This window comes from Lucilia cuprina, chromosome 4 (genome assembly GCF_022045245.1).
Source record: "Lucilia cuprina isolate Lc7/37 chromosome 4, ASM2204524v1, whole genome shotgun sequence".
NCBI classification, from domain to species: Eukaryota; Metazoa; Arthropoda; class Insecta; order Diptera; family Calliphoridae; genus Lucilia; species Lucilia cuprina.
Genome location: NC_060952.1, coordinates 46,818,178 through 46,844,736, shown reverse-complemented (window position 1 = coordinate 46,844,736; position 26,559 = coordinate 46,818,178). Strand labels below are relative to the sequence as shown.

Sequence of the window (26,559 nt, the reverse complement as noted above, 5' to 3'; positions counted from 1 at the left end):
TGAAAATTGTATGCACCTCAAATTTTAAAGTCCTTTTAAAAGGACAAACGATCAGAAAATGAAAGGACAAACGATCAAAAAATGAAAAACTGAGTACGCAGTTATACCATATAAATTATGTGCTTTCGTATGTGTATGGTTTGGTTCGTGTGTGAAAAATGGTGTTGGACGGTGTTATACATATTTATACTTAATTTCAACTCCATAATATATTTAATTTTGTGGGTCTATGACCAATATATAGCTGTGTTACAAACGGAATGACAAAAATCAATATATCGCCATCTTTTTTTATAGTGGGTATATGTGAGTTAAAAGCGATAAAAAATATTTTGTACATTGTTTTTATAATATACAATATTCAATGAATATAAATTCAAGATAATAAATGCATTTTGAATGTAAAATTCATTAAGAAAATTACATTACTACATACATTATCATCATCTGACATACGTCAGAGCATTAATACACAATACTTTGCGTCCAACTAAAAGTGGCAGCTATGCAACGTAAAAAAAGTGATGTCCAATCGTTGCGCTTCTGCCTTGTGAAAATATAATAAAATATATTTTAATAAAAGTAGTATTTTGCGCACACACAAATCACAATTAAACACAATAAATTTGTTATTGTTTTTACATTCTCATTATTTTCTTTTTCGTACGCCAAAGTTTATTGTTTCTCAACTTTTTGTACTTCGTGCACAAGTTTGACGTATTGATTGGGATCGCTATAATATTAAATCATACATTTTACACGATCTTTACGTCGCAGTTCAACACAAAGTATTGTATGTGTTTGGATCTTAGCAGCCATCGAACGTTGGCTTGTTGAAGAGTTGAAGTAGACTGAAACAAATTTATTCGTTCTGTAATCTCAAATAGTATGGACGTGTCAATCTGATCGATTTTTAACAATCAAAGTTTTGTTACATTTACATATTGATTTTACTAAATGTGCAAAAGTTTAAAAAATATTAATTTGTTTTTTATTTCTATTATAAATCTATAAATCTCCAGTGCTATTGGAAAAACAAAGTTTAAATAATAATCAGTATTTATTAAGCTCAGTTTTAAATTTGTTTATAAAATAAACTGTAAAATTCGAAATTAATTGTATTCAAATCAATTTTCAAATCTCTAAATACATTTGTAAGTATTCGTTTGTTAATTGCACTGTAAAAACAAATGATAAATTCAATCAAAACATTTTCTTTCTAATCTCGTAACAGTTAACAACAATAACAAAATTGGGTGTAAACATCTTATACGCAAAAAAAATATTTAAAATATTAATCTGTTCAAACGCTTAACGAGTAACGATCTTAAATAATACAAATAAAAAATAGTGTAAAATAAACACATTAAAAGCAATATGTTTGCAAAACATGGAAGCTTTCCAATATTTTTTGTCATCAATTTATTTTGTTGTGAAATATTTGCCAATAATTTTGATAAATTCAAATTTGGTAAGTGAAAAAATTAAAACACTTTCTTATCTTAAATATTTTTAAACACTTGACTAAAATTTGTAATTATTGCAATACAAAATATACTGGACCTTTACACAGGCTTAAAACTTTGGTAGAAAGATGTTGTTGCTTACAAAACCATTTTATTTCGAATTTACCGCTATACACGTATTTTTAAGCCAGCATTGAGCGGTAAAGTAATTTTCTAAAGGGAGTTTATACGGGGGTAGGGTCAAATATAGACTGATCCTCACAAAAATTGGTAGACAGATTTTGGCTCATACAAAATAGAATATTTAGAATTTTTTTTAATAATTATCAACAAAATTCGATTTAACAACATTTAGTTTTAGTTAATTTTTAAAACCACAATAGTGCGAAAGGTATTTTGAGGTTGTGCTGCTAATTGTAACGTCCAAAATATTAGTCTTTAAACTATCGGTTCAGTATCAATTTCTGAGTCTGTCCATCTGTGTGCCCATATAAAATGATATAAAATGTCCATAAATTTTTTAAAAACATTATCAAACTAAAATTCGAAAGAAATATAATTTACACAAAAATACATTCATTCACCAAATTTTATTAGAATTGCTTTCAAGCCTTCGTCTTTCAGAAATTAAATATTACTATTTAAAGTGGTTTCTTAGTATTTATATTTGTCATTCTCTAGGTCGCGGTTCCGTAAAAGTGGTATTAAATTACATAAAGCAATCCTTAAAAACCTGTATACTTGTTGTCAAAATCTTAAGATCTCAATATCTATTAATATGTACCTTCATAATGAAATATTTTTGGGGCATATTTTTCTCATTTTTAGTGCATATTTTCCCATTTTATAGTCCATATTATAAGCACATATTTTTATTTTTTAGTGCATGAATATCCTTGGGATAGGGTTTATTATGGACCGATCCTCAAAAAATCTGTTTTTTTTATCCACAATCGAAAAATATATACATTTTGATTCTTGATTAAATACTTAGACGATCTTGCCATATGCATATGCCTATTTGCTGATAGCACGATAAGACTCTTATTCCTCTTAGGGAACAAAATTGGTTATTGTTTTAATATTTCATAAATCTAAACTTCACTTAAAACTTAGTAGACTTACATAAGTCCACATGTACCTCTCATGATTTAGTCGTCATTTAGGTATGTTGACTTAACTCACGTACTTGTTTTTGCCACTTTTGTTACATTCGGTTTTTGGTGGAAAATAAAAAAATAATGAAAATTCAAAAAGTACCTTTTGAAGAACGAAGAAGTACCAAAAAAGTCCTTAATTTTAAGTTTCTAGGTTTAATATTATAAAAAATTCAAAATGTACCTTTTGAATAACGAAAAGGTACCATCGAAATCCCCTTTAAAAGGTTATTACTTAGACCTTTTGATTTTGCGTGTGAGAGAAAGATATGGTTGATATTTCTTTCTCTTTCTCACTCACACAAAAATCAAAAGTTTTCTAGAATAATATTCCCAGTGTGAACCAGGTCTTAGTCCGGTGTTTCCATGTTTAATTTCATGTTTTTAGGTTGACTATTATAAATAATTCAAAAAGTACCACTTGTGGAACAAAAAATACCAAAACCCCCCTTTAATAGGTTATTTCTTACTCCAGGCCGTATAAATATGTGTGTTGTTGTATGGTTATTTATTTTATATCAGCATATAAAGAACAATAGTTAATATAGTATATGAAAAGAGTGACATTTTTGGAACCACTATTACTTTGAGAGTTTTTTGCCACATCTGTTGAAAATTTGTGTCTAAACTAAATCGCATAGGACATCGGTTTTAAAAGATGATGTGATAATTTCTTATTAATTTGTTTTTGTCGTATATTTTTCTTTCAGATCCAATAGTTATAAGTAAATTTGAGGTTGATACTATTAATTCGATAACTCCACTTGAATGGTTGGAATTTTTAAGACGAGGCCAAGAATCGAATGAGCAGGAAAAAAGGTTTGATTTAGTGAATTTTGAATTATTTCTCGTTTACAGATTCATTTAATTTTTAGTTTGGAAGCAAATCTTGTTGCATCTAATGTTATTGTCAAAAATGGTACAATATCTCATATTCAGCTATTGGAAACCCTGCCAAGTATTGACGCTCAAAAAGATAGTCAGGTAGCAGATGAACTTTTAAAGTCCAGTTTATATATTTATAATACTAAATGTGCTCCACAAAGTATTTCCGGGGAATATTGCGAAACTATACTAAGTAATATTGATCTTCCGAGAGATAGTGAACTCGCCCACAAATGTCAAAGTATAGTTAATAATCGTAAGAATGGGGACTATCCGTTAAGGCGTCTGTTGCCGCGCCATTATAAGGATGGTTTCTATAAGGTACAATTACATACATGTATATACATATATCGCTCAATTTTTAGCAGACTGTCTTGACTCTAAATTGAACTGAGTAGTTAAATATTTAAAAAAATTTAAAAATTTTTCTTCGAAGGGAAAATTCGTGAACATGTTCTGAACAATTCATTCACATTAGTTGATTTTGTATGGAACAGCTGTTCAGTGTTTACAAAATTACACCAACAAATTTCACGACAGGGGAATTTTTATCGCGACAAAAAAGTTAGTGAACGAAAAAAGTGAAAAGGGGACATATATCACGTGAAATGATGATTGCCAATAGAGGTGATTAGTATGTTCTACATTTTCTTATAAAACTACACAACTTATACAATAAACTGTAACAACCGAAAGCACACTTGATTATACAAATTTTAATCAATGACGATTTATTTCATACTGATTGATTCAGCTTGTTGCCAGCATCTTATAACATTTCATGAACATTGTAGCGACTCCTTCCTGATACTTCTCGCATCCCAGCTAGTATTTGGAAGATTGTTGGATGTTTAATCAGTAAACAGTAATTTTTGACTCCTTTTTATAACTTAAAAATTATTAATAAGTTAAGCGCTTAAAAAATTATTCGAAAATGATCCCGATATCTGATTGAAAACTAATTATTTAAAAAACAATAACAAAATCTATAGCAATCTTAAATTCATCATCCTGGTTTTAAGAACTTAATTTGTGATCATATTTCAAGCAGTTGGAAGATCTAAAATAGTTTCTTATGTAATTGTTTTTGTTTGCAATGGAACAGCAACACATACACTTAAAAATGAATGTGGCCTAAAATGAGTAAATATAATTCTCATTTTGTTTATAAAATTAAGTGTATAATTATTTCAATTAATGTGATATTTATATAATCGTTTTTCTGTCAAGGAAATTAAAATTATATTATGCTTTAATTATAATAATTTTATATGTTTAATGTTCTTCTACGAAAGATAGTTGGTTGACAAATCACTAAACTAAGTCTAAATAATTCCAATTAGTGTTTAAATCTAAATTATTTTAAAAACCATAATGAAATGTACAGCAATCACAAACAGGTCTTCCAAGTGTACCAAATATGAGTTTTTATAAATTTATTTTGTAGTAATTTCAAAATAAAGATCAAAAACCGTTTTCTATTGCATTGTATTTGTCTGTAACAAACATAAAAATTACTCAAAAAAGACTATAATATGATTCGAAAATAACTCTAAAAACGACCAGTAATTCGGCTCATTAATGACTCAAAAAAGATTAAAAAATGAGTCATAAATGATCAGAAATGGGGTTTATAAACTACTCGTTTAAAGATGCCGTGGATAGGGTACCATTTTCTTCGGACGAATGTATCATTTATGATCTAAAAATAAGCGCAAAAATGCTAGTTGGGATTACATTTAGTAAAAACACACACCTCTACATTTTAGTGTTGTCAACTAAATGTTAGTCGCTAAGAAATTTTCATTTATTTTAAATGCAAATACAATTTCGTAACGGAAATAGTTAAATATCTTTAAACATTCCAATATAGTTTTCTTTGAGTTATGCCAGTCTTGCAGTAAATGGCCGATAAGTATATACTTATATATATTTTAAATTAAATAATTGTATTAATAATTAATTGTATACTTTTAAAGATGTTCTCGGATATTATTGTTCAACCGCTTGTAATAAGTCATGCACTTGGTGGAAATCCAACAAAAGATAAAAGAGAATTTTTAGATGATTTTCAACGAAATTTGGCTGTGGTACAATGGTCACAATTTGTGGCTAATGATTTGAATAAACCTGTGGTCACAACAATGAGTAAGTTGCATTTTATACCCACTCTTTTAATACTGACATTTTGATTTATAAAATTGAAATAATTATTAGGATTATAAATAACACTTTGCATTAATTAATTTAGATTTTAATGGTATTGAAAAATAAGAAACTGTTTTATTAAGTTAATGTAACAGCATCTTATACTATTACTTCCTTAGTTTTGATATGATTATCCTCACAATTAATGCTCTATATTATTTACAGGTAATGGGTCTCCAATTGAATGTTGTAATATACAAAATTATAAACTTTCACCACGTTATCACCACCCGGCATGTGTGCCTCTGATAAGTAAAGATAATATAAATCGTTATGGCCCTGATACCTGCTTGAATTACGTACGTAGCGCTTTGGCAATAGGCAACAGATGTACTTTTGCAGCTCCAGAACAGGTGAGATTTAGTTTTACTATTAGTCAAATTTTATATATGTGTTTACATTTTAAATTAGTTGAATCAAGGTACAGCGAAACTTGATTTATCACAATTATATGGCTTTAACGAAAAGTCTCAAAAACGCATGCGTTTACATCAAAAAGGACTTCTTAAATCTACTAGTTTTGGTAAATCAGAAGATGCATTATTGCCAATAGCTGCAGAAGACACTAATTGGTTTTGTGCATTGAATCCGAATGATCGAGAAAATACGACTTGTTTTATGTCTGGAGATTCTCGCGTTAACAGTAATCCTTTTGCCATTATAATACATACAATAATGATGCGTAATCATAATCGTATTGCCAAGGACCTGGGTCTTCAACACCCAGATTGGAGTGATGATCAATTATTTCAAAAGGCTAGATCCATTAATATTGATATTTATCAGCGAATAGTTCTTAATGAATGGTTGCCAGTTATTTTGGGCGCAACGATGGCAAACGAAATAAACAGTAATAAACATGAACCAAACAAATTAAGTAATGTAAATAATGAATTAGTTCATCAAATATCCAATGAGTACGCAGTGGCCGCATCGAGATTTTACCTTTCGATGATGCCGAATGAACTTCGTAATTACGCCATGGATCTAAGATCTGAATCCAATAAGGATAAAAGGTTAGTTATGAAATCTAACTGACGTTACACGATCATGTTTTGCCTTTCAAGTTTCACTTTTTTACCAATACACTAACACTTTTTAAAATGGAAACAAACTTGCTTTCCAATTTTTCTTTCCACACAGAAAAAATAAATTCATATCTGGAATGTATTTGGTAAGAAATATTATGAATCGAACATGACTTTTTTCCCAAACCAATTTCATTCAGAATATTTAAAGTTTATAATGTGTATGAGTTTGTACATGATGGAAATTTTTAAATTTTTTACTTTTTTATGAAAATATTGCAAAAGAGGTCCATTATCTACTAATATGTTTCCATATTTAGTAGATAGTAATCCTATATTAGCGAATTTTGTATAATAAAAAACATAAATTGAAATGTTGAAAAACAAAATCTTAAACAACAAAATTCTCTTCATAACATCCGGCCAATTTCGCGAACAGTTAATCGATTTTATTCTGAAAATAGTAAAGAAATAAAAAATTTTCCAAAAGAAATTTCAAACATTTTTAACAAAAAGAAAAATATAATTTAAATTTGAAATATTTTTAGCCAAGGCTTCTAGACTTTATTTGAAATTTTATTTGAATTCTTACAATTTAGGAATTTATTCTTAAATATTAATAACTTATATCAATGAAAGCATTTCATAATATTTATGCTGAAACTTTTTTCTGCGCAACTAATGTTTCAATTTTACAATTAATAAATAAATTTTTGATAATTTCTTTTTTGTTTTTCAAAAAAATTCTCTAGACTTAATTTTTTGTATTGCACAGAAAGAAGTTTGAGCATAAATATTATGAACAGCTTTTATTGATAAAAGATAATAATATTTAAGAATAAGTTCCTAAATGGTATGAATTTTTTTAATTTTATTTTTTCAAACATAATGTAGAAGCCTTAACTTAAAATATTTCAAATATATTTTTATTTTATATTTTAAAAAGAAATGTTTGAAATTTTCTTAGGAAAATTTTCTATTTCTTTATGATTTTTAGATTAAAATCGATTAATTCTGCGCGGAATTGGCGTGATTTTATGAAGAATAGATATTCAACTATGTTTGCTGATGTTTTCTTGTTTAAGATTTTGTTTTTCAGCATTTGAATTTCTATTATTTTATTATACAAAATTCGCTAATAAAGGATTACTATCTACTAAATATGGAAACAGATTTGCATTTTTTTTTCATGAATATTGCAGAAAATGTAAAAATCAAAAAAAGTCAAGTTCGATTCATACAATTTATCACAAAATTCATATAAGTTATGTATTATTTCTTTCTTTGTGTTTTATTAAAAAAATTATTTAAAATTAACAATATTGTGAATAAAATTAATAAATATAATGAAAATGGCATCTTGAAACATAAAATTGCCTGCAGCCTACGCCACAGAAGCAATTTCAAATGGATTTTGACAATCAGTTTGTGTGAAAAACTTGAAAGCAAAACTTGCAGGTGTAAGATTTCCAGATATCTTTTCTATCTACCTTTTGTATTCTAGTTCTAACGACATTGAAACCAATATATTTTCTTTGAAAGACGAAATTTACTCCCCAAGCATTGAGTACACATCCGACAAACTGGATCAAATTTTATATTCATTATTAATGCAGCAGGCTATGAAAATGGATGCAAGTTATGTTGAAAGTGTAAGTTAATAGTATACAATGTGAATGTTTGGATATCAATAAAAAATCGTTTAACTCTTTTTCAAATACATACATATAAACAGTTGACTTCTGATTTGGCTAATAATAAACGACCCACACATTCTGATATAGTAGCATTTGATATACAGCGTGGACGGGATCATGGACTGCAGCCATATTTTAAATATTTGGAAATATGCAATAATGTAAAAATAAACAGTTGGAATGATTTACAAAAATTTATAAACCCTGTGGTAAGTATTTATGCATATACATTAGAGCAGCGGTTCCCAACGTTTTTTACATCGCGGTTCCCTTGAGGAATTTATTTAACCCTTTCAGTACTTATTTTTTGTTTTTGATTTTAAAAATATTTTTGTTTTAATTTTGTATATACTTAAGCCCACTTTATGAATAATCAAAAGTAATTTTTTAACATTTTGTTTTCAAAAGTGGTTTTTGAACATCATGTCATATGGCATAGAATGTATTTAAAGGACGCTCGGGCAGCCCTATTGAACTATGTTTTGGATATTTTTTAATCACTTAGGCAATGACAATCTACAAAATAAATTACATAAAGTGAACAAATAAATATTTTTTTTAATAAAATATAACCTTTTACACACTGGGAAACTTTTGTTAAAATACTTTTAGAGATGGTTGATATATATCTCTCTTTCTCTCACACACAAAAATCAAAAATTTCCCAAAAAAAAAAGTTTCCTAGTGTGAACCAGGTGTATATAAAGGTACAAAATGGCATTTTTTTTGCAAATTGTGAATCTCACGAGGAACGCTCGCTCTTTGAGACATAACAAGGTGTAGGGTTCAACAATATATTTTTTTAATTTGCTAAAAAAAATAAAAACTGTGCTTAAAGTTTTACGTCCGTATTAAGGGTACTAACATTTATGCATTTGTGGATCTTATTTTGATAAGGTCCAGAACAATTTATATTAAGTGAGTTTTGTACTGATGCTATGACTTATCATGTAGATACCCAAAAATAGGTAGTAGGAGAATGATTTGTATATTTACAAACATATTCCTGTCGAGCTTTATCCCGACTTCCATATTTATAATGAACTAAATTCGTTTAAGTGATTTTTGAAACGATGTTGATGATCTTAAATCGGAACTATGATTAATATTAGGCCAGTTCGAAAACATTTTAGCAGAATGATCTATCAATACACAGAATATTATTTAATAGTAAGTTATATGGTATTTTCAGAAGTACGCATTTATGTCAGAAATTACTTAACGCAATATGGAAGTTGTGACCAATTATGGAGCGACCCCTTTAAATTAATGAAATATGTGCGTTTAAGTGATTTTCGGAGTGAACCTTATATGGGAACTATGACCAACTAGCCTTATAATTAATCAATGAAAAATGTGTGTTTAAGTGATTTTCGAAAGTGGATCTTATAAGGAGCTAAGGCCAATAATGGACCGATCCGAAAAAAAATTTAGTAGAATGATTTATCATTACAAAAATATATTCATTTATCCCGATAACTTTATAATTGAATGAACAAATGTGGGATTATTGAACAAAAATTGTGTAATTTAGTATTTATAACAAATTTGGAGATACATAAGTATTTATAATATTTCCAACAAGTGTATATAAATATAATTATTTTCGTTCGTCTTCGCGGACCCCATAGGATTGAACATAATTGAACTTCAGTTTCATTTCGTATACAAAATTTTTTGACGTTTATTTTATAATTTTAAAAACAAAAATTATCAATGAAAATGTGTACATATTATATTAAAAACTATTCAAAAAAAAAAAAAAAAAAATAAGAAAAAATTGTAAAAAATCAAATATTGATACTGTGGCCGCAAGATAATCGCGAATTTTAAAAAGAATTGATTACAAGCATTGTGAACACCCCCTGAAAATGTCGCTAGCATTGTGAATCCGGCTTAAATATAAAAAATTTGACTTTGAAGTGAACTTGAGGTGAACACTTTTAAAAGATCATTTGTTTTTAAAACTAATAATTTATGTAATTTATAATTGTTTATACTTAATAAATCTATATATTTCTAATTATATTGAGTCTAGAGTTTTATAGCCTTATTGTCCATAAATCCCCATGGTAACTCCTAAAAATGTTGAAATTTGTTAACAAAGTTTCAAAAAACTGAAATTGGAGATTTGAAAAAATCAAACTAATTTTACCATAGCTGATAACAATTTTTCGTTATCTTATAATGACAAAAACTAGTATTTGAGTAGTTATAGATATATTTAAAGTAACAAAATTGTTTTTTAAAACATATCCAAAAAAAGTAAATTTTTTTGTCAAATTTCTAATTCTAATTCATATGCTGTAAGACACGTTAATGGGTATGATTCCCATAATTTTATTTATTTATCTAAAAAATATTAATAGAGATATGAATGTCTCTAAAAATATATAAATACCTTCTATTAGCTACTTTTATATTAATGAACTTTTAATGTCTTTTAATAAAAAACTGAAAATTTAAATATTTTAAATCTATTAGAATTGTAAGATTTATTGAATATTAATAGGGACCTTGCTCGGAAACTATGACCAAATATGGACCGACCGTAAAAAATTTTGCACTTAATAAAAAAACGCAGTAATATATTTTTTTTTTTATTTTTTTAGGATTTAAATAAATTAAAAAATGCCTATTCTAGCTGGCGTGATATTGACTTAATTGTTGGTGGTATTTCTGAAATGTCAGCGAAGAATGCAACAGTGGGACCTACGTTTCAATGCATTATAGGTAAGTACATTTTAAATTCAAATATCTATACATTCAATATAGTTACGGATTGGATCATAGTAGAAAAAATAAAGGTACAACCGTTCTCTCTTTTCGTAGCCATATTAAACTTCTGACGTTTAAGCGATTTATTATTTTATATGCTACCGTATTTATATTATATATCCGAGTTTTTTGTTTACTTTTTAATTTTTTGTTCAATTTAAAAATATAAAATGGAAAATATTTTTCAAACTAAATTAAAATATTAATCAACCTAAAATTCTAATAACAAAGAAATTAATAAAAATGTTTAAAGGTCCTTGCGGGCGGACCAAGATTGGTCCGTAATTTTATTACTTCATCTTGTGTCAAATTGCAGAAGTTTCTTATGAGTGATGTTTTCTGCTGATATTTTGTTTTAGTGCCAACGTATTATGTATGTGTCCGGTAAGATTGCGGTGTGCGCTGTCAAACATGTCCAAGTAAGAAAATTATATGAATCTTCGAACGGCAGTAACGTTCTAAAAGAGATGTCTTCCTGTGTCATTTGTTTGAAAAAATTCAACGTAAACAATTGCAAGAGGTGTTATTTTGGGGTTTAATATCAATAAGATAAAATTAAACAAGAACTTGTTGGGTTTAGTGTGGTCCGTTTATGAGCTGAACTGTTTTTATAAAAATATCCTTAGTGCACACAACTTTAAATGATTAATTTAAAAGTTATACGCATTTTTTATTTCCATTTTCCTAAATATGATTTCCCCTACTACATGTGTGGCAACGTTTTTCTTTATTTGTTTACAAAAAATTAATTTCAATAATTCTTATTTACGTCAAAAAACTTTTCATTGAGAGAGAACGGAGTTACCTTGTTTTCTTTATACCATGGATTGGATATACTATAGTTCAATCGGAATTTTTCTTTTCTATTACTTTTTGACTTGGTAGTGAGTAGTCGTTTTCAATAACAATAATTAATTATTAAGTTCGAAATTTCGAAGTTATTTTCGAAATTATTTTTATGTTTTTAAATTAATCTCTGTGTCATAAAACCTAAAAAAATTTTCGAAAATTCGAACTCGTGTTCGAAAAATTTTTAAAGCTGTTAAAACTAGTTTTTCTAATCCGAATGTGCTGAAATTTGCCATACATGATTTCACCTAATGACAATACATTATAATGTTCGGATATTCGAAATTAATTTCGAAATTAGAACTAATGTTCGAACATTTTTAAAATCCATTGAATAATGGTAATGAAAATTTATTTTTAAAAAATTACTAATGAAATCGTTTCATTAAAAACCATTACCATTAGACAAAATAATGCTAATGAAAAAAAATAATTATAATTTTTTTCAATTTAATGCTAATGAAATCGTCAATTAATTAATCGATATAATTAAATACTCCCATGTATGTTTTGAATAGGATTTGTTTAGAATCTAGAGCGTATAACAAATAAGGAATAAGTTAGTGGTTTTAACTAGATTAGATAATTTTTGCACTGGTGAATTTATTTATTTCTCTCGTTATATAACTCATTTTCACAATATATATTTTTAAAGACATTTTTAATGTTCACTTCATGAGGCGTATCTATGCAAGATATCAATATGAATAAAATTTCAATGAAACTCACATAGAATTAAAAAAAATTAAAAGGTCCTCAGTTCCCTACCAGCGATTTCAGTGCAATATTTTCAAACAATCTTCTCTGCAATCTTTTCGTAATGGGCCTCAAAAAAATCGTGTTTTAAAGTTATCGCGGGAAAAACATTTAACATTTTTGTTAGCGTTTTTCTGGTCAAAAAACTGACTTTCAATATACAGGGCATATACATTAAAAAAATCATAAGAAATACTCCAAAACCTATTCCCAAACCATTTTTTTAATATTTTTCTATATAAGAGTGTCGTAGACTAGAGTGTCCTCGGGACACTCTAGTCTACGTTAAAGGTGTCGATTTTGCTCACATGGGTCTTATTTTGTTTATTAGTGTCTAAAACTTACTGTTGTACTCAGGAGCGAAAAGAAATATTCATAATGTAGTAAGCAACTTATTTCTCTCGCTCTTCTTACTCTGATAAAAAGGTATTTTTAAAGTATTTTCACTCATAGAATATCAAATGAAAGGTCTTTAAGAGACGCATTTAATGACATATGAATAGGTATATTATAATAATTTTAATTTTCAGCAGGAAAATCAGCATTTTTTGGGATACACAGTAAAAACTTTAATTACCATGGAATATCGATTTTCCAAAAATTTTCTCAAACAATTGAGATTTGAAATTTCTAAAAATTTTATAAAAGTTATTATCATAATGTACAATATATATCGGTTGATATTTGCAGTAAAAATTGTTTCATTGTTTTTTTTTCATCAGTTAATGTTTGCTTGAAATTAAAAAAAGAAATCATTTGTAAAAACTAGTTTAATAATCAAGACCTTTAATTTATATAAAAATTGTAACACAGGAATACATGCAGAGAAATTACAAATTCCGGTTAAAGAAAATGCTGGTTTATTTATTTTTATACCAGCGAAAATTGAATGAGTACCTGTGTATCTGATAACATAATTATGTCTGCATTTTGCCACTGATTTATAGTTGATTTTAAATAAATCAACATGTTATTTATTTCATTTATTTGACAACAACATAGTAAAGTGCAACATAGATACATACAATCTTAAAAGATCTTTTATTATTAAATTATTTTGGTTTCTTAGTTGTAATAATGTCCGAGTATACGATTATCACGGATGTGACGAAAAACGTATAAAAAACATCTGTTACAATAATAACATGTAACTTAGTTTTTATAATAAAGTATTTAAGTTGAATTGTACCTTATCCCATATATACTTAAGCCATTTATTGTTGAAAAAAATTGTGGACATTTAAGACCAATTTTGAAGGGGGCTTTTTATGGAACACATAACAAGTAAGAAATTATAGTCGGGCGAGGCCGAACAAACACCTTTTACAAAAATAATATGTGATTTAGTTGTGCCTCAGATATACTTAAAATTGTGGACATTTAAGTGAAATTTTGATGGGGGTTCTTCATAGGGGCTAGGGTTATATCAGGTTTATAATTATAGAATTCGTGTGGGTCATCAAGTCAAGTCAATAGAAGATCATGTACCAAATTTCATTGAATTATCTTCAAAATTGCGATCTGTAGTTTGATTACAAGGTTTACATGGACGTACGGACACAGCTAAATCGACTCAGGAAATGATTCTGAGCCAATTGGTTTACTTAATGGTGGTATACTTAAAGGACCAATATTATTGTGCGTTACAAACATCAGCACAAACCCAATATACCCTCCCCAGTAAAGTGGTGTAGGGTATAAAAACAATAAAATGTAGTGTCCGACCGAACGTTCGGGTACGGTTTCGGAGTTCGGTAAAAAGTGAGGCTCGGCCAATGTTCGGCGAAATTTTGAACGAACGCCGAACTTTTTATAAAATGTTTATTATATATTTATTATATATTAAGATTCGCTTAAGAAAAAGACTTAAAAATACTAGTATTTTTATGAAATTATAATTAAATTTTTTATGAACCAGAATTTTATATAATTCTGTAAATTGAAATTTGCGAAGTATATTATCTTTATATTATATATATTTTTATTCGATAAAATTTATTTTGATTTCGAGACATATTTAAAACGAAATTTTGATCACCTTGGATCATAATATGATCATGTATAACAATATTATGATAAATACAAAAATATCATGATAAAATATTTTGACGGTATTTAATCATAATATGATATATAAAAATTTTTACAATAACGATAATATGAATTATATCATTATCAATGAATCGTTTAAAACCCAAAAATAAAGGTATTAAGATATATTCATTTCACAAAATATTTTGTTATTAGATATCACTCTCTGGGAATTAGTTGATAATTTACTCAATTGCTAATTAAAGACCTTTTTCAAAAAATCTTCCGGATATTCATATTTTGGTTTTAAATGTTATAAATTTATTACTTTTAAATCATAAATGCGTTTTTCATTTAAGAAAAAAGTTCGTGCTCACCGAACTTTGAAAACCGAACATAGTTTGGGCCAATCTTTCAAATTTACCGAAGTTTGGGTACGGTGTTCGGTACCGAACAAAATTTTGAGTTCGGTCGGACTCTAATAAAATGTCTACAAATTCGAAACCGCAGCCACAACACTCCAATTAATTTATTTTTTCTCTTGAAACCAGAAAACGCAACCTCATCCGCAGGTTTGTGTTTCTACTCTTATACAGAGATTAAGATTAACAATTGCTGGTAGGGAAATGAGAATCTTTTCAAAAAAATCGTTTTTTTATTTTATCGTGTTAAGTACATTAAAACGCATCGTTTTAGAGGTATTCCTCCTAAAAAGTGGTTCACGGATTCTCTACTACACATACTAGTCCCATGTCAATAAAATGTTTTTATACCCTTCACCTTTGTGAGAAGGGTATATATAAGTTTTTCATTCCGTTTGTAATTTCTATAATATAATTTTCCGACCCTATAAAATATATTTATATTCTGAATCCTTATAGATAACGGAGTCGATTAAGTCATGTCCGTCAGTTTGTCTGTCAGTCCGTCTGTCTGTTAAAATCAATTTTCTGAAGACTCCAGATATCTTCAAGATCCAAATCTTCAATAATTCTGTCAGACATGCTTTGGAGAAGTTTCCTATTGAAAATCAGAATCAAAATCGGTCTATAAATAACTGAGATATGGGTAAAATCTGAGACTACCTCTGAAAATTTCCTCAACAAATTATAAATGAAAGCATAAAAACAACAACAAGGAGATAAAGCAGATAAAGGTAGTACAGCTCATATTTGTTTTAGGGTGGTAGTACAGTGCAACGGTTAATATTTCTTTCTGCTACAGTTTATACAGTAGTTTTCCGATTTAACGAACCCATATGTTGTCAGGCCTGTTCGTAAAATTGAAAAGTTCGTTATATGCAGTACTAAGTAAAACGTGGGTTTTTGGTAGGAAAAAATCGGCCTGGCTTCAGCAGACGTGCGACAACTCAACCTCGTTCAATGAACGCACAAACTAGACTGAATGAGTTATTAATACGTGTGAGTCGTTGTCGTAAATTTAGTAAAGGCAGAAAAGCACGCAAGTTACATTCATTTATTAACTAATACAACTGAAATTCAGCACGAAATAATAAATATCCACCACAAGACAAAATGGAGGTTAGAAATCAAATTAAAGAAATGGAAGAACAAAAGGTATTATTCAGGAAAGTTACTCCAGGTATTCAAGTCCACTTATAGTTGTGCCTTAAAAAATGGACAATTCTAGTGAAAAAATGACGCATAGTAATAGATTATAGGAAGTTAAATGAGGTTACTTTAGACGATAAGTTTCCATTACCAAATATTAAGTGAATATTAGGCAAGTTAGGTAGAGCTCAATATTTTACCATGTTAGATTTAGCAAAAGGTTATCATCAGATTTTAGTGAAGACAGGGGAAAAACTGTAACACCACATGGGTTGTATGAATTTATTAGGATGCCTTTTGGCTTAAAAAATGCGCAAGCCGCATTTTAATGAACGAAATCTTAAATGATTATATTAATAAAACATGTGTCATGTATTTAGATGATATCCTAATATTTAGCACTTCGCTACAACAACACTTAAATGTAATACTTGAGATCTTTGATGTGCTGGAAAATAAAAATTTAAGAATTCAAATAGATAAATTTCTTAAAGAAAGAGAGACGGAATTTTCAAATAAACTTAAAGTAATAGAAAAATTAGAATTGCCTAGAACAGAAAGGCAGATCAAAAGTTCTTTAGGAATTACAGGATTATGCCAAAGTAGCACTACAAATTACAAAGTACTTAAAAAAGGCAGTGAGAATAAATACCAAAGTTCCTACTGAGAATAAATACCAAAGTTCCTACTTCCTACTATCCAATTGATCATGGAATTAATTGAATTGGTAATTAACGAATGTGAGATCTGTCAAGAGGTAAAATTTACAGAAACACAATCCAACCTAAATTTTTATTGACACCATCGAAACAAAATGAGATTGTTCACCTAGATATCTATGTAATAAAAAGAAGTGATTTTTAACAGTAATATAGTTTTTCTAAATTTTAAGCGGCTTACCCATTAAACGATAGAAACCATTTAACTATCGACAATTAGAATACCACTTTTCAAAAATAGGTAAACACAAAAAATAGTAGCGGACAATGAATGCAAAGCAGTACGAATAAAATAATTTTTACAAAAGGAAAATATTGAATTGCATTTAACTAAACCCAACAGTCACATACAACGTTTTCACAATACAATAGCAGAAAAATTCAGGATATTGTATAAAATAGAAAAAAATGTTCCATTAAAACAATTAATTCAGAAGGCAATAAGAAATTATAATAAACGAACCTGTTTGGCCATTTTAATAATTTATAATAATGAATTCTGGAATCAATTTAAAATAATTATATAAAAAAAATTTGAATTGAACTGCAAACCCTTAAACTTTTTGTAAAAAAGTAGTTTTTTACACCCTTGCTCTTTGTAAGGCTTGGGTAATTTTAGAAAAAAATGTTATACTATATAGAAAATAATTGCCATTTTTAAAATTAATAAAACACTTGTTTTTTAAACACCAAATCGTGAACACCAATTTTATATTTTTTTCGCATCGGCTATTTAGTGGTTTTTTTAATAATCGGTCCATTTAATTTAGCAAAAACTCTTGCTAAACATTTTGGCGCCCGAGCAGGGACTGATTTTTAATAAAAAAAAAACATTTAAATAATCGAATACTAAAATTGTATTTTTTTTCGCAACCAGACATTTTGGTTAAAAAAGAAACATTATAAGAACAAAGTGTTTGTGTTTTAAGTGCTAAAACAATTAACCAAACGTTCAAAAACCGCGGTCGTTAGTAAAACGCTCGGTTAATAAACAAAACATTTAATAAAAACAATAAAGTTTGTGTTTCATCCCCTTAATCATCAAAGGAGCATCCAAATGCACTGTAATTGCTGCTTGTGCCAAAAAGAAAAGGGAAGTTCGAACCAACAACAAAACCAGATATTCAAGAATAAATAATTTTGTGTGAGACTCGAGATACAAAGTATAGTAAATACTTTTTTCTTTTAATTAAAAAGAATTAAAAAAAATTCACGTTCCGCAAGTTTATTCCACACAACGATTATTTTTTCTTACCAATTTATTTTATTATTCGCCTTAAAAAGTGAAACATTAAATAAAAACAAATAATACATTTTACACATTTATTGTCAAAAATATTGCACATATTTTCACTAATTAAAATTACAATAAATTCGTTGATCTCGATCGGTTCTCTTAGTCATTGTTTTTCTCTTAATTTTTTTTACTCTGCTCTCTTCGCTTTAATTTGTTTTATTTTCCTGGAAGTTGCAAATTTAATATTAATTAATAACTAATACTTACCACTTTCCTACTTTTCTTTTACTTTCACTTTAATTTATTATTGTGTTGTTTGTTTGTTTTGACATTCGTTTGTATAAACAGAGTTGTTTCTTTTTTGTACCTACTAATTACAACTATTGTGATTGATCATATTTGGAATTACTTTTACATAGCTGTTGTAATATTGAGACTTGGCTCCACTGTTACACATGTTTGTAACGTAGATCAACACATGTAAAAAGTAGAGAAGGCAACATAAGAAAAAACAAACGTCAACCCAGCGAACATTTTTATGTAAACTGAATAAAGTGAAAAAAGTATATGAAAATTAAATAATATATAAATAGATAAATATCTTTATCATTTTTAATTATAAATTTCCAATACTTATAATTATTTATAAAAAGCTTGAGGATTGAGCACAAATTGGTTTAATTAAGTAAAGATAAGATTGAGAAATTATTTTAGTAAAAAATAATTTACAATTGAGAACAAATCGATTTAGAGGTCGTTGTGAGTTTTTAATTCGTAGAATTCTTGATAATATTGAACGAATTCTGTTGCTTGTGTTTGCAAATTGAATTTGTTTGAACATTTAAGCTAGCAAACGATTATTATAATCAAAAGTTTAATACTTATTTGAATTCTAACGAAAATTATAACGTGCAGAAAAGTATTTTTTTTATAAATCTATAAATTTTCTGAAATTATAGTAAATAATTTGGATTATAATTGGAAGTCGTTTAATCGTTTTAGATCTTTAAAATTGTCAATTTTAATAATCAAATAGACAATAAGATTTCTTGAGATCCTTCCATAGCTTTTTGTAAAATCAATATAAAATTTCTGAAATTATAACAAATTATTTCGATAATAACTGGAAGTCGCTTAATCGCTTTTAGATCTCAAAAATTGTTAATTTGCTTCATCAAATAGACAATTATATTTTCTTGAGATCCTTCCATACCTCTATTTGTAAAACTAATTTGCGAATAAAGTTAAATTAAAATAATACAAAATGCACGCATCAAAGAAAACTGGTAAAAGCAAACTGGAAATTCTAAATCAACAGAAGAATACAGTTTTAAATAATATTAATCACGTTCGGCGATCTATAAAGGAAAAACGATTTCTTTTAATCCACTTGAATTGGAATGTCGACTCGATATATTAAATTCATATATTGAAAAGGCAATGACTTATCAGTCAGAAATCGATTTTTTAGATCCTGAGAACGATGAAAGATCTGCTGTTGAAGACTTGTGTGTGCCTACTAAATGTCTACTTCTTGGATATTTGACACCGATTCGAAGACAAAGCAGCCATGATTCTACTATTGGTTATCCAACACACCACAGCAGTCTTCCTAAAATGAAATTACCAAAATTTAGCGGCAAGTACTCAGAGTACAAAAATTTCATTAGTTTGTTTGAGAGTTAGTTGATCATGACATGTCGCTTACTGAAATCGAAAAGTTCAATCATTTAATTTCATGTCTCTCTGATGAAGCTCTAGGTACTGTGAAGGCTTATCAACTTACTGAACAGAACTATTCCAAAGCAAATTTCATATTATGCGTTGGTCAAATAAGACGAAGTCCCGACATCCCAACTGTTCAGAAAACACTTCTCGGTTGGGTTGTGTCTGGTAAATACAAAAATTGTAAGACTTCCACCAACAAATCGTGTCACATAAGTACATGGGGTAATGATGAAAATGATTTGTCTCTTGATAAAATTGTTCAGAGATTTTGGGAATTGGAAGAAATTCCCAGAGACACAAAAGTTCTAACTTTAGAACACTAACAATGTGAAGAGAAATTTGTTGAATCAATTAGACAATTGCCGTCTGGCAGATTTGAAGTGTCGCTCCCTTTCAAAGACGATCCGAGTAAATTGGGTTGTTCTTTTGACATAGCCAGAAGACGTTTTCTTTCACTGGAACGTCGCTTATCAAAAGATTTGAAAACGAAAGAGATGTACAATAATTTTATGAAAGAGTACATTGAGCTGGGACACATGTCTATTACAGGCAATAAAGTACCAAATTTCCCACATTATTTTATACAACATCAGTGTGTATTGCGTCCACAGAGAATATCGACGAAACTTCGAGTCGTTTTCGATGCTTCGTGTAGAACTACAACGCAACTCTCTCTTAACGATCTATTAATGATTGGACCAACAGTTCAAAAAGAGTTGTATTCTACACTGATTCGGTTTCGTCTACATAAATATGCCCTCACTGCTGACATTTAAAAAAATGTACCGTCAAGTACCGCCTAGACAGAAAATTCCAATTAATACGTTGGCGTGAAAGTGAGACAGATAGCCTTGAAATTTACAAACTGAATACAGTTACTTATGGCACGTCATCGGCTCCATTTTTGGCAATACGCTGCTTAATGTATTTAAGCGATCAATTCCGAACCAAGTTGCCAATTGGATCTAAAGTTGTCCGTAGAGATTTTTACGTCGATGATTTGCTAACTGGAGCAGATTCAATTGAAGAACTTGAGGTAATACGAAATCAAGTCACTGAAATATTGCAATCAGCTGGGTTTAATCTGACTAAATGGGTTTCTAATTATGAAACCATCCTGATTCCAGTATGATGAATATACAAGAAATAGAATATACAAGAAATAGAATCTTTTACAAAAGCACTGGGCTTCCGAAGAGCGATATATTTAAATATCAATTAGATGATTCGTTTCATTCGCTTAAGGCTACGAAACGAAATATTTTTTCTGCTTCGGCCATGTTGTTTGATCCACTCGGATTATTGTGCCCATTGGTTGTTAAAGCCAAGGTCCTACTGCAGGAACTTTGGCTACAGAAATTGGACTGGGATGAATCGATTCCGATGAATCTTCACACATCCTGGGAAAATTTTAAAACAAATTTGTCAAAAATTGATAATATCGAATTTCCCCGCCATGTATTAACAAGTTCGCATTCTACTAGCGAAATTCATGGTTTCGCTGATGCCTCAATGAGAGCGTATGGATGTTGCATCTATGTTCGAAGTAGAGTGGCTAATCAAATCACTTGTCGTTTGCTAACAGCAAAATCTAAAGTAGCTCCTTTGAAAACTAAGTCGCTACCTCGACTTGAGCTTTGCGCAGCACATTTATTAGCGAAATTATGGGCTGTTATCGTGTAACATTGAAGGCGTTACGTTCTGGACTGATTCTGAAATAACTCTACATTGGATTAAAACTTATCGACCGTAAACCCAACAGCAAATGAGATGAATTGGTCATTCCTTAAAATAGTGGAAATTATACAGAACGATGAGTATTCGCAAGAAATTAAAAAACTTCAGAATTCACAAGTCTTGCAATCGAATTTGCAAAAGCTGAATCCATTTATTCACGAATTTAATGATCACAATCGAACATTTTCACTAATCAGGGTAGGCGGGCGATTGCTAAATGCAACAATCTCGTACGATGCGAAATTTCCCTTATTGATGCCTAAAAAATGTCACTTTATGACTATTTACTTACGTCATTTGCACTTCGAAAACTGCCATGCAGGAGCTAAAGCGTTAGTAGCTCTTCTTCGAGACAAAGTCTGGCTAATTAATGCCAAAGAAGAATGCAGTCGAATTTAAATAATAATATTTTATTAGTTCGTTAAACAGAGTACAAAAAACAAGTTTTGTTCGTTATTTAAGGTAGTCAATAGGAAAAATTAGCTAGTTCGTTAAATGCGATGTTCGTAGAATTGAATTTAACGACCATTCATCGTAAAACTACTGTATTTGTTTGTGTGTATGTTATGTGTGACATGTGTGCAGAGATACAAAATAAATAAAAAATGTTTTTTAAAACAAACATGGTGAAGGGTATATAAGATTCGGCACAGCCGAATATAGAAATCTGACTTGTTTAATTTGGTTATTTTTATTCGAATTTCGGTTAGACAAATTGCTTTGTGTGGCAACACTGATCAATATCCAAGTAAAATATTTTTAAATTTTTATAATAAGTGTTGTAGGTAATGCAGATATTTCATACATTACTTGGTAAATAGTTAAATAATTTAATCATAAAATTTAAATTCTTTCATTACAAGAAACGTGTAAAATACAGTTCAATAAACGAATAATAAAAATTGTATTAACATTTCGTCAATACCGAAAAAAGCAAAAAAAAAAACTAATAAATGAATGGAAGTAACTTTTACACATTAGACCTGCCCTTAAGAAGCAAATAAAAATTTTATAAAACAATATAATTTAGATGGACATTTTATAAACTAAACCCCATTCGATATGCAAATACTGGGACAATATCAAGTATTATACAATGATCTATGATTATTACAAACATATATTCGTTCAATGGCCAGTTCACTGAATGCACCTGTTCATTACAATTTAATGGAAAACACTGTAAATTTTTATGAACATTTTATTCTAAGAGCATACACACTGGTTTTGCATAATTTAATTTCACCATAAACGAATACCAGTTACAAGACTAGTTTTTAATGACACTTCTCAAATATTTTGCATTATCGAACTCTTGAATTGTGTATTTCAATGTAACAGATTTAATAAGTATGTATTCCTATATCAGGGTGGCCCAAAACGATATATACATATTTAGAATGAAATAATTCAATGCGTTTTATATTTAGTTGTTATTTTTGAAAATAGAAGTGGGAACTTAATTTTTTACCTTTTCGAAATTGAAGCTTAAGAACATTTATTGAATAACAAATCTGGGACTGACTTGGTAGTCTGACAAACACCAAAAAATCAGAAAAAATAGATTTTTCAATCTGTCCACATCTGCCCCAGAGGGTTAAGTATAAAAATATATTGCCGAAGTATATTTGAATCTGTTTTATGTGTGGAGTCATGAACTGATTTCATTAAGCATCCCGCAAATCTATTGATATATAGTTCATCATATCCCCACATATAAGTTGGTTATGGACTTAATCAGAATTTTCTCCATAGATGTTTAAAGTATTTACTAATTTTGATTTCTTTTCTTAAAAAAATGTTGCCAGTATGTTTTGTAGCACTTATTGGAGGTTTTTTAACACAAGCTTGTCATACTCATTCTCAAGAAATAATTTGTATGTTTTTTTGGAAGTAAAATTGTAGTATTATAGAATACAACATATTTGACTCAAATAAGTTTGACAAAAATACATAAATTACATGCATTTACAATAAACTCAAAAATAAATTCAAAAAATTTCGTTACAAAATAATATATGTATCTTCAAATTGAATCCTTTTCGCTTTTTTGGAAATCGATAAATATTACTCCTACTGAAGGTAAAACAATTCACTTAGTGCTACTTTTAAAGTGGTGATAAATGTTATTCTTTTTGAAATACTTCCTTTTATTTTTGCTGGGGATTATTGTAAAATTTTGCAGACAAATTTTGGTTCATAATAAGTATGTTTACGTGAAATTGTATCCGTCTACTTGTATTTTTTATGTCTGTTTTAAATTTTAAAATAATTCATTTTTAATAACAAACAAACAGCATCATTGTAGGTTTTCCACTAATATTTTTATGTGTTACAAACGAAATGAAAAAATCAATATGTATTATAGCTCTAAAATATCATTCATATTATACCCTAAATCACTTTAGTGGGGAGAGTTTGTAACGCTGATGTTGTAACGCACGATAATATTGGTTCTATACCCACCTTAAAGTATACCAATCGGTTCAAAATCATTTTCTATTTTTTGTGCCCTTTATATCCTACACCACGTAAGTGGTATTATGGATTTGGGCTAATATTTGTAACACCCAAAAATATTACAAAGTATAACAATTTTCATTGATTAAGTCTAATAAAAACGGTTAAAATTTAGTTTTATTAAAGTCTAAATGCTATTGCCCATACAAACTCCCTTTCAGAAAATGAAAAATACTCCGGAAGGCAAAACATATATTAAAAAAATGATTAAAAAATAATCCACATTTAACATTCTGATGTATGGTATTATATAGTCGACCATTCTTGACTATAACCGCATTCATAATTATTATACCATACATCACTTTAGTGGGGAGGGTATGTTGGGTTTGTGCTGATGTTTGTAACGCACAATAATATTGGTCCTATACCCACCATAACATCGGTCCATTTTTGCAAACTTTGTAATCAAACTACAGGTTGCAATTTTGGAGATAATTCAATGAAATTGTATTGTAAGGACGATGCCTATTGAAAAAGGTTAACGTAGGTCCATTTTTAACCTAGCCCCCATACAAGTTGCAAAACGAAGAACTATATAATATATGACCTCTAAATTTTATATATTTAGAGGGAAGCCTACAATTCTTTACATTTTTGTATGGTAAAGACAACAACTTACATAATTTAATTATAGATTGTTACAAAAAGCTAAATATAAATAAAAATATGAGTTTTTTACATTTTTTTAGGTGAACAATTTTCAAAATTAAGTCAATGGTATCAAAGTGAAATCGATCAAAATGATATGGATTTATTAAAATGGAAAACTATATCAGCAGTTGACCTACTTTGTCTTAATTCAAACCTCCAACGAGTGCCTTTTAATATATTTAAAATATCTTCAAAATCGTAAGTAAATTATAGAATATTTTTATAAAATAATAACAACTATTTAAAGAAATTTTGCACGGTCCTAACACACGTCACACTTTTAACTATTTAATAGTGTTTCGCTTACATCTTAAAAAAATAATAAAATATTATAATTATTATAATTTAGTATTTAATGGAAATGATTCGGTTATTTGTGACACTTTTTATAAAACACCTTCACCCATTTTCTCAATGTTTATTTTTTTTATCCTAACAATAATTTGACAGTTTTCATACAAAAATCATTTTAAACGGCGGTAATTGAGATAATTGTATAAATTTAATTTTTTTATTTAGATGCAACCACAAAATTCACAAAATAAAATCATAAAAAATTGCTCCAAATTTCTTTATAAAAATATTAATTTATTGAATTGCAAAATATTTTCACATTTAATAGTCTCTTTTCATTTTCAGAAATCCAATGGTTGAGTGCTCGGAATACTTAAAAAAATTTAAATAAAAATAATAATTACTTAACATATATTTTAAATAAAATTTTAATTTCTTATTAAATACAAAATGTATTTCAATTGAGGCGTATAGAAGAAAAGTAGCTAATACACAGTGGGACTGAATCAAAATAAATCTAGCGTTTCTAAATGCCTGGTGCGATCAAGAAAGCTATTAAATTTTAAGTTTTGAAATAGTTCATACAGATATGGAACTGTGTCCTTCTTAAAAGTCTGTCCTTTTTAAAAGTTTTTCATATATCGTATCATTAATATTGAAAAAATTAGTAAAAGCAGACATCCTTAATCCATCCATTGTTATAACAAAATGTTCATCTGATACTACACAAAAGTTTTGCAGGAGTCTAAAAAAGTTAAGTTTAAGTGTCTATAGTTTAAAATGTTGATATGCGGACAGCACCCCCTTAATTTATTCTTTATAGTTTTTAACTCTTTGTTTTCACCTAAAATATCTTAAGTTCTATAATATATTTTATTAAAGGTTGATATCAGTGCAGACCAGTGTTTTTTGTAGAATGTATTTTTTATACTTTGATGATGCAATAATATATCCCTTATTTTTTAAAAGCATTGTTTATCTTTTAACTGATATTAAAAACTTGAAGTATTCTGTGAATTACTAAATACTAATAGATTAGGGGAATTACTATAAAAAGCAAATAAAATATATGTTATAAACAAATAGTTATATTTAGTTTCGTCAACCAAAATCGAACAATTTGGATATTACATATAGTCAGACGTGACCATCGGACTGAATTATAATAAACCATGAGTCCAAGACCTTGACCTTGGTCCTAGGACATTTTAAAGTTACTGAACTAAAATTATTTACAACATTTC

General features: G+C 28.4%; 1 protein-coding gene across 2 annotated transcripts; it reads left to right on the top strand.

The window, feature by feature from the left end:
• The first annotated feature begins 860 nt into the window (after positions 1-860).
• Positions 861-25,761, top strand: LOC111679989 (peroxidase). Of its 2 annotated transcripts, none has more exons than XM_023441594.2 (12): positions 861-1,154; positions 1,235-1,471; positions 3,334-3,442; positions 3,499-3,829; positions 5,488-5,656; positions 5,882-6,069; positions 6,128-6,732; positions 8,249-8,396; positions 8,480-8,650; positions 11,054-11,174; positions 25,060-25,219; positions 25,644-25,761. In XM_023441594.2, exons 2-12 carry the CDS (start codon positions 1,378-1,380, stop codon positions 25,690-25,692), a joined length of 2,145 nt encoding a protein of 714 aa, XP_023297362.2. In that variant the 5' UTR covers positions 861-1,154; positions 1,235-1,377; the 3' UTR covers positions 25,693-25,761. The 2 variants fall into 2 exon arrangements, with proteins under 2 accessions (XP_023297362.2, XP_023297363.2); XM_023441595.2 differs by having other exon boundaries at positions 864-1,154; positions 25,661-25,761.
• The last annotated feature ends 798 nt before the right edge of the window (positions 25,762-26,559 follow it).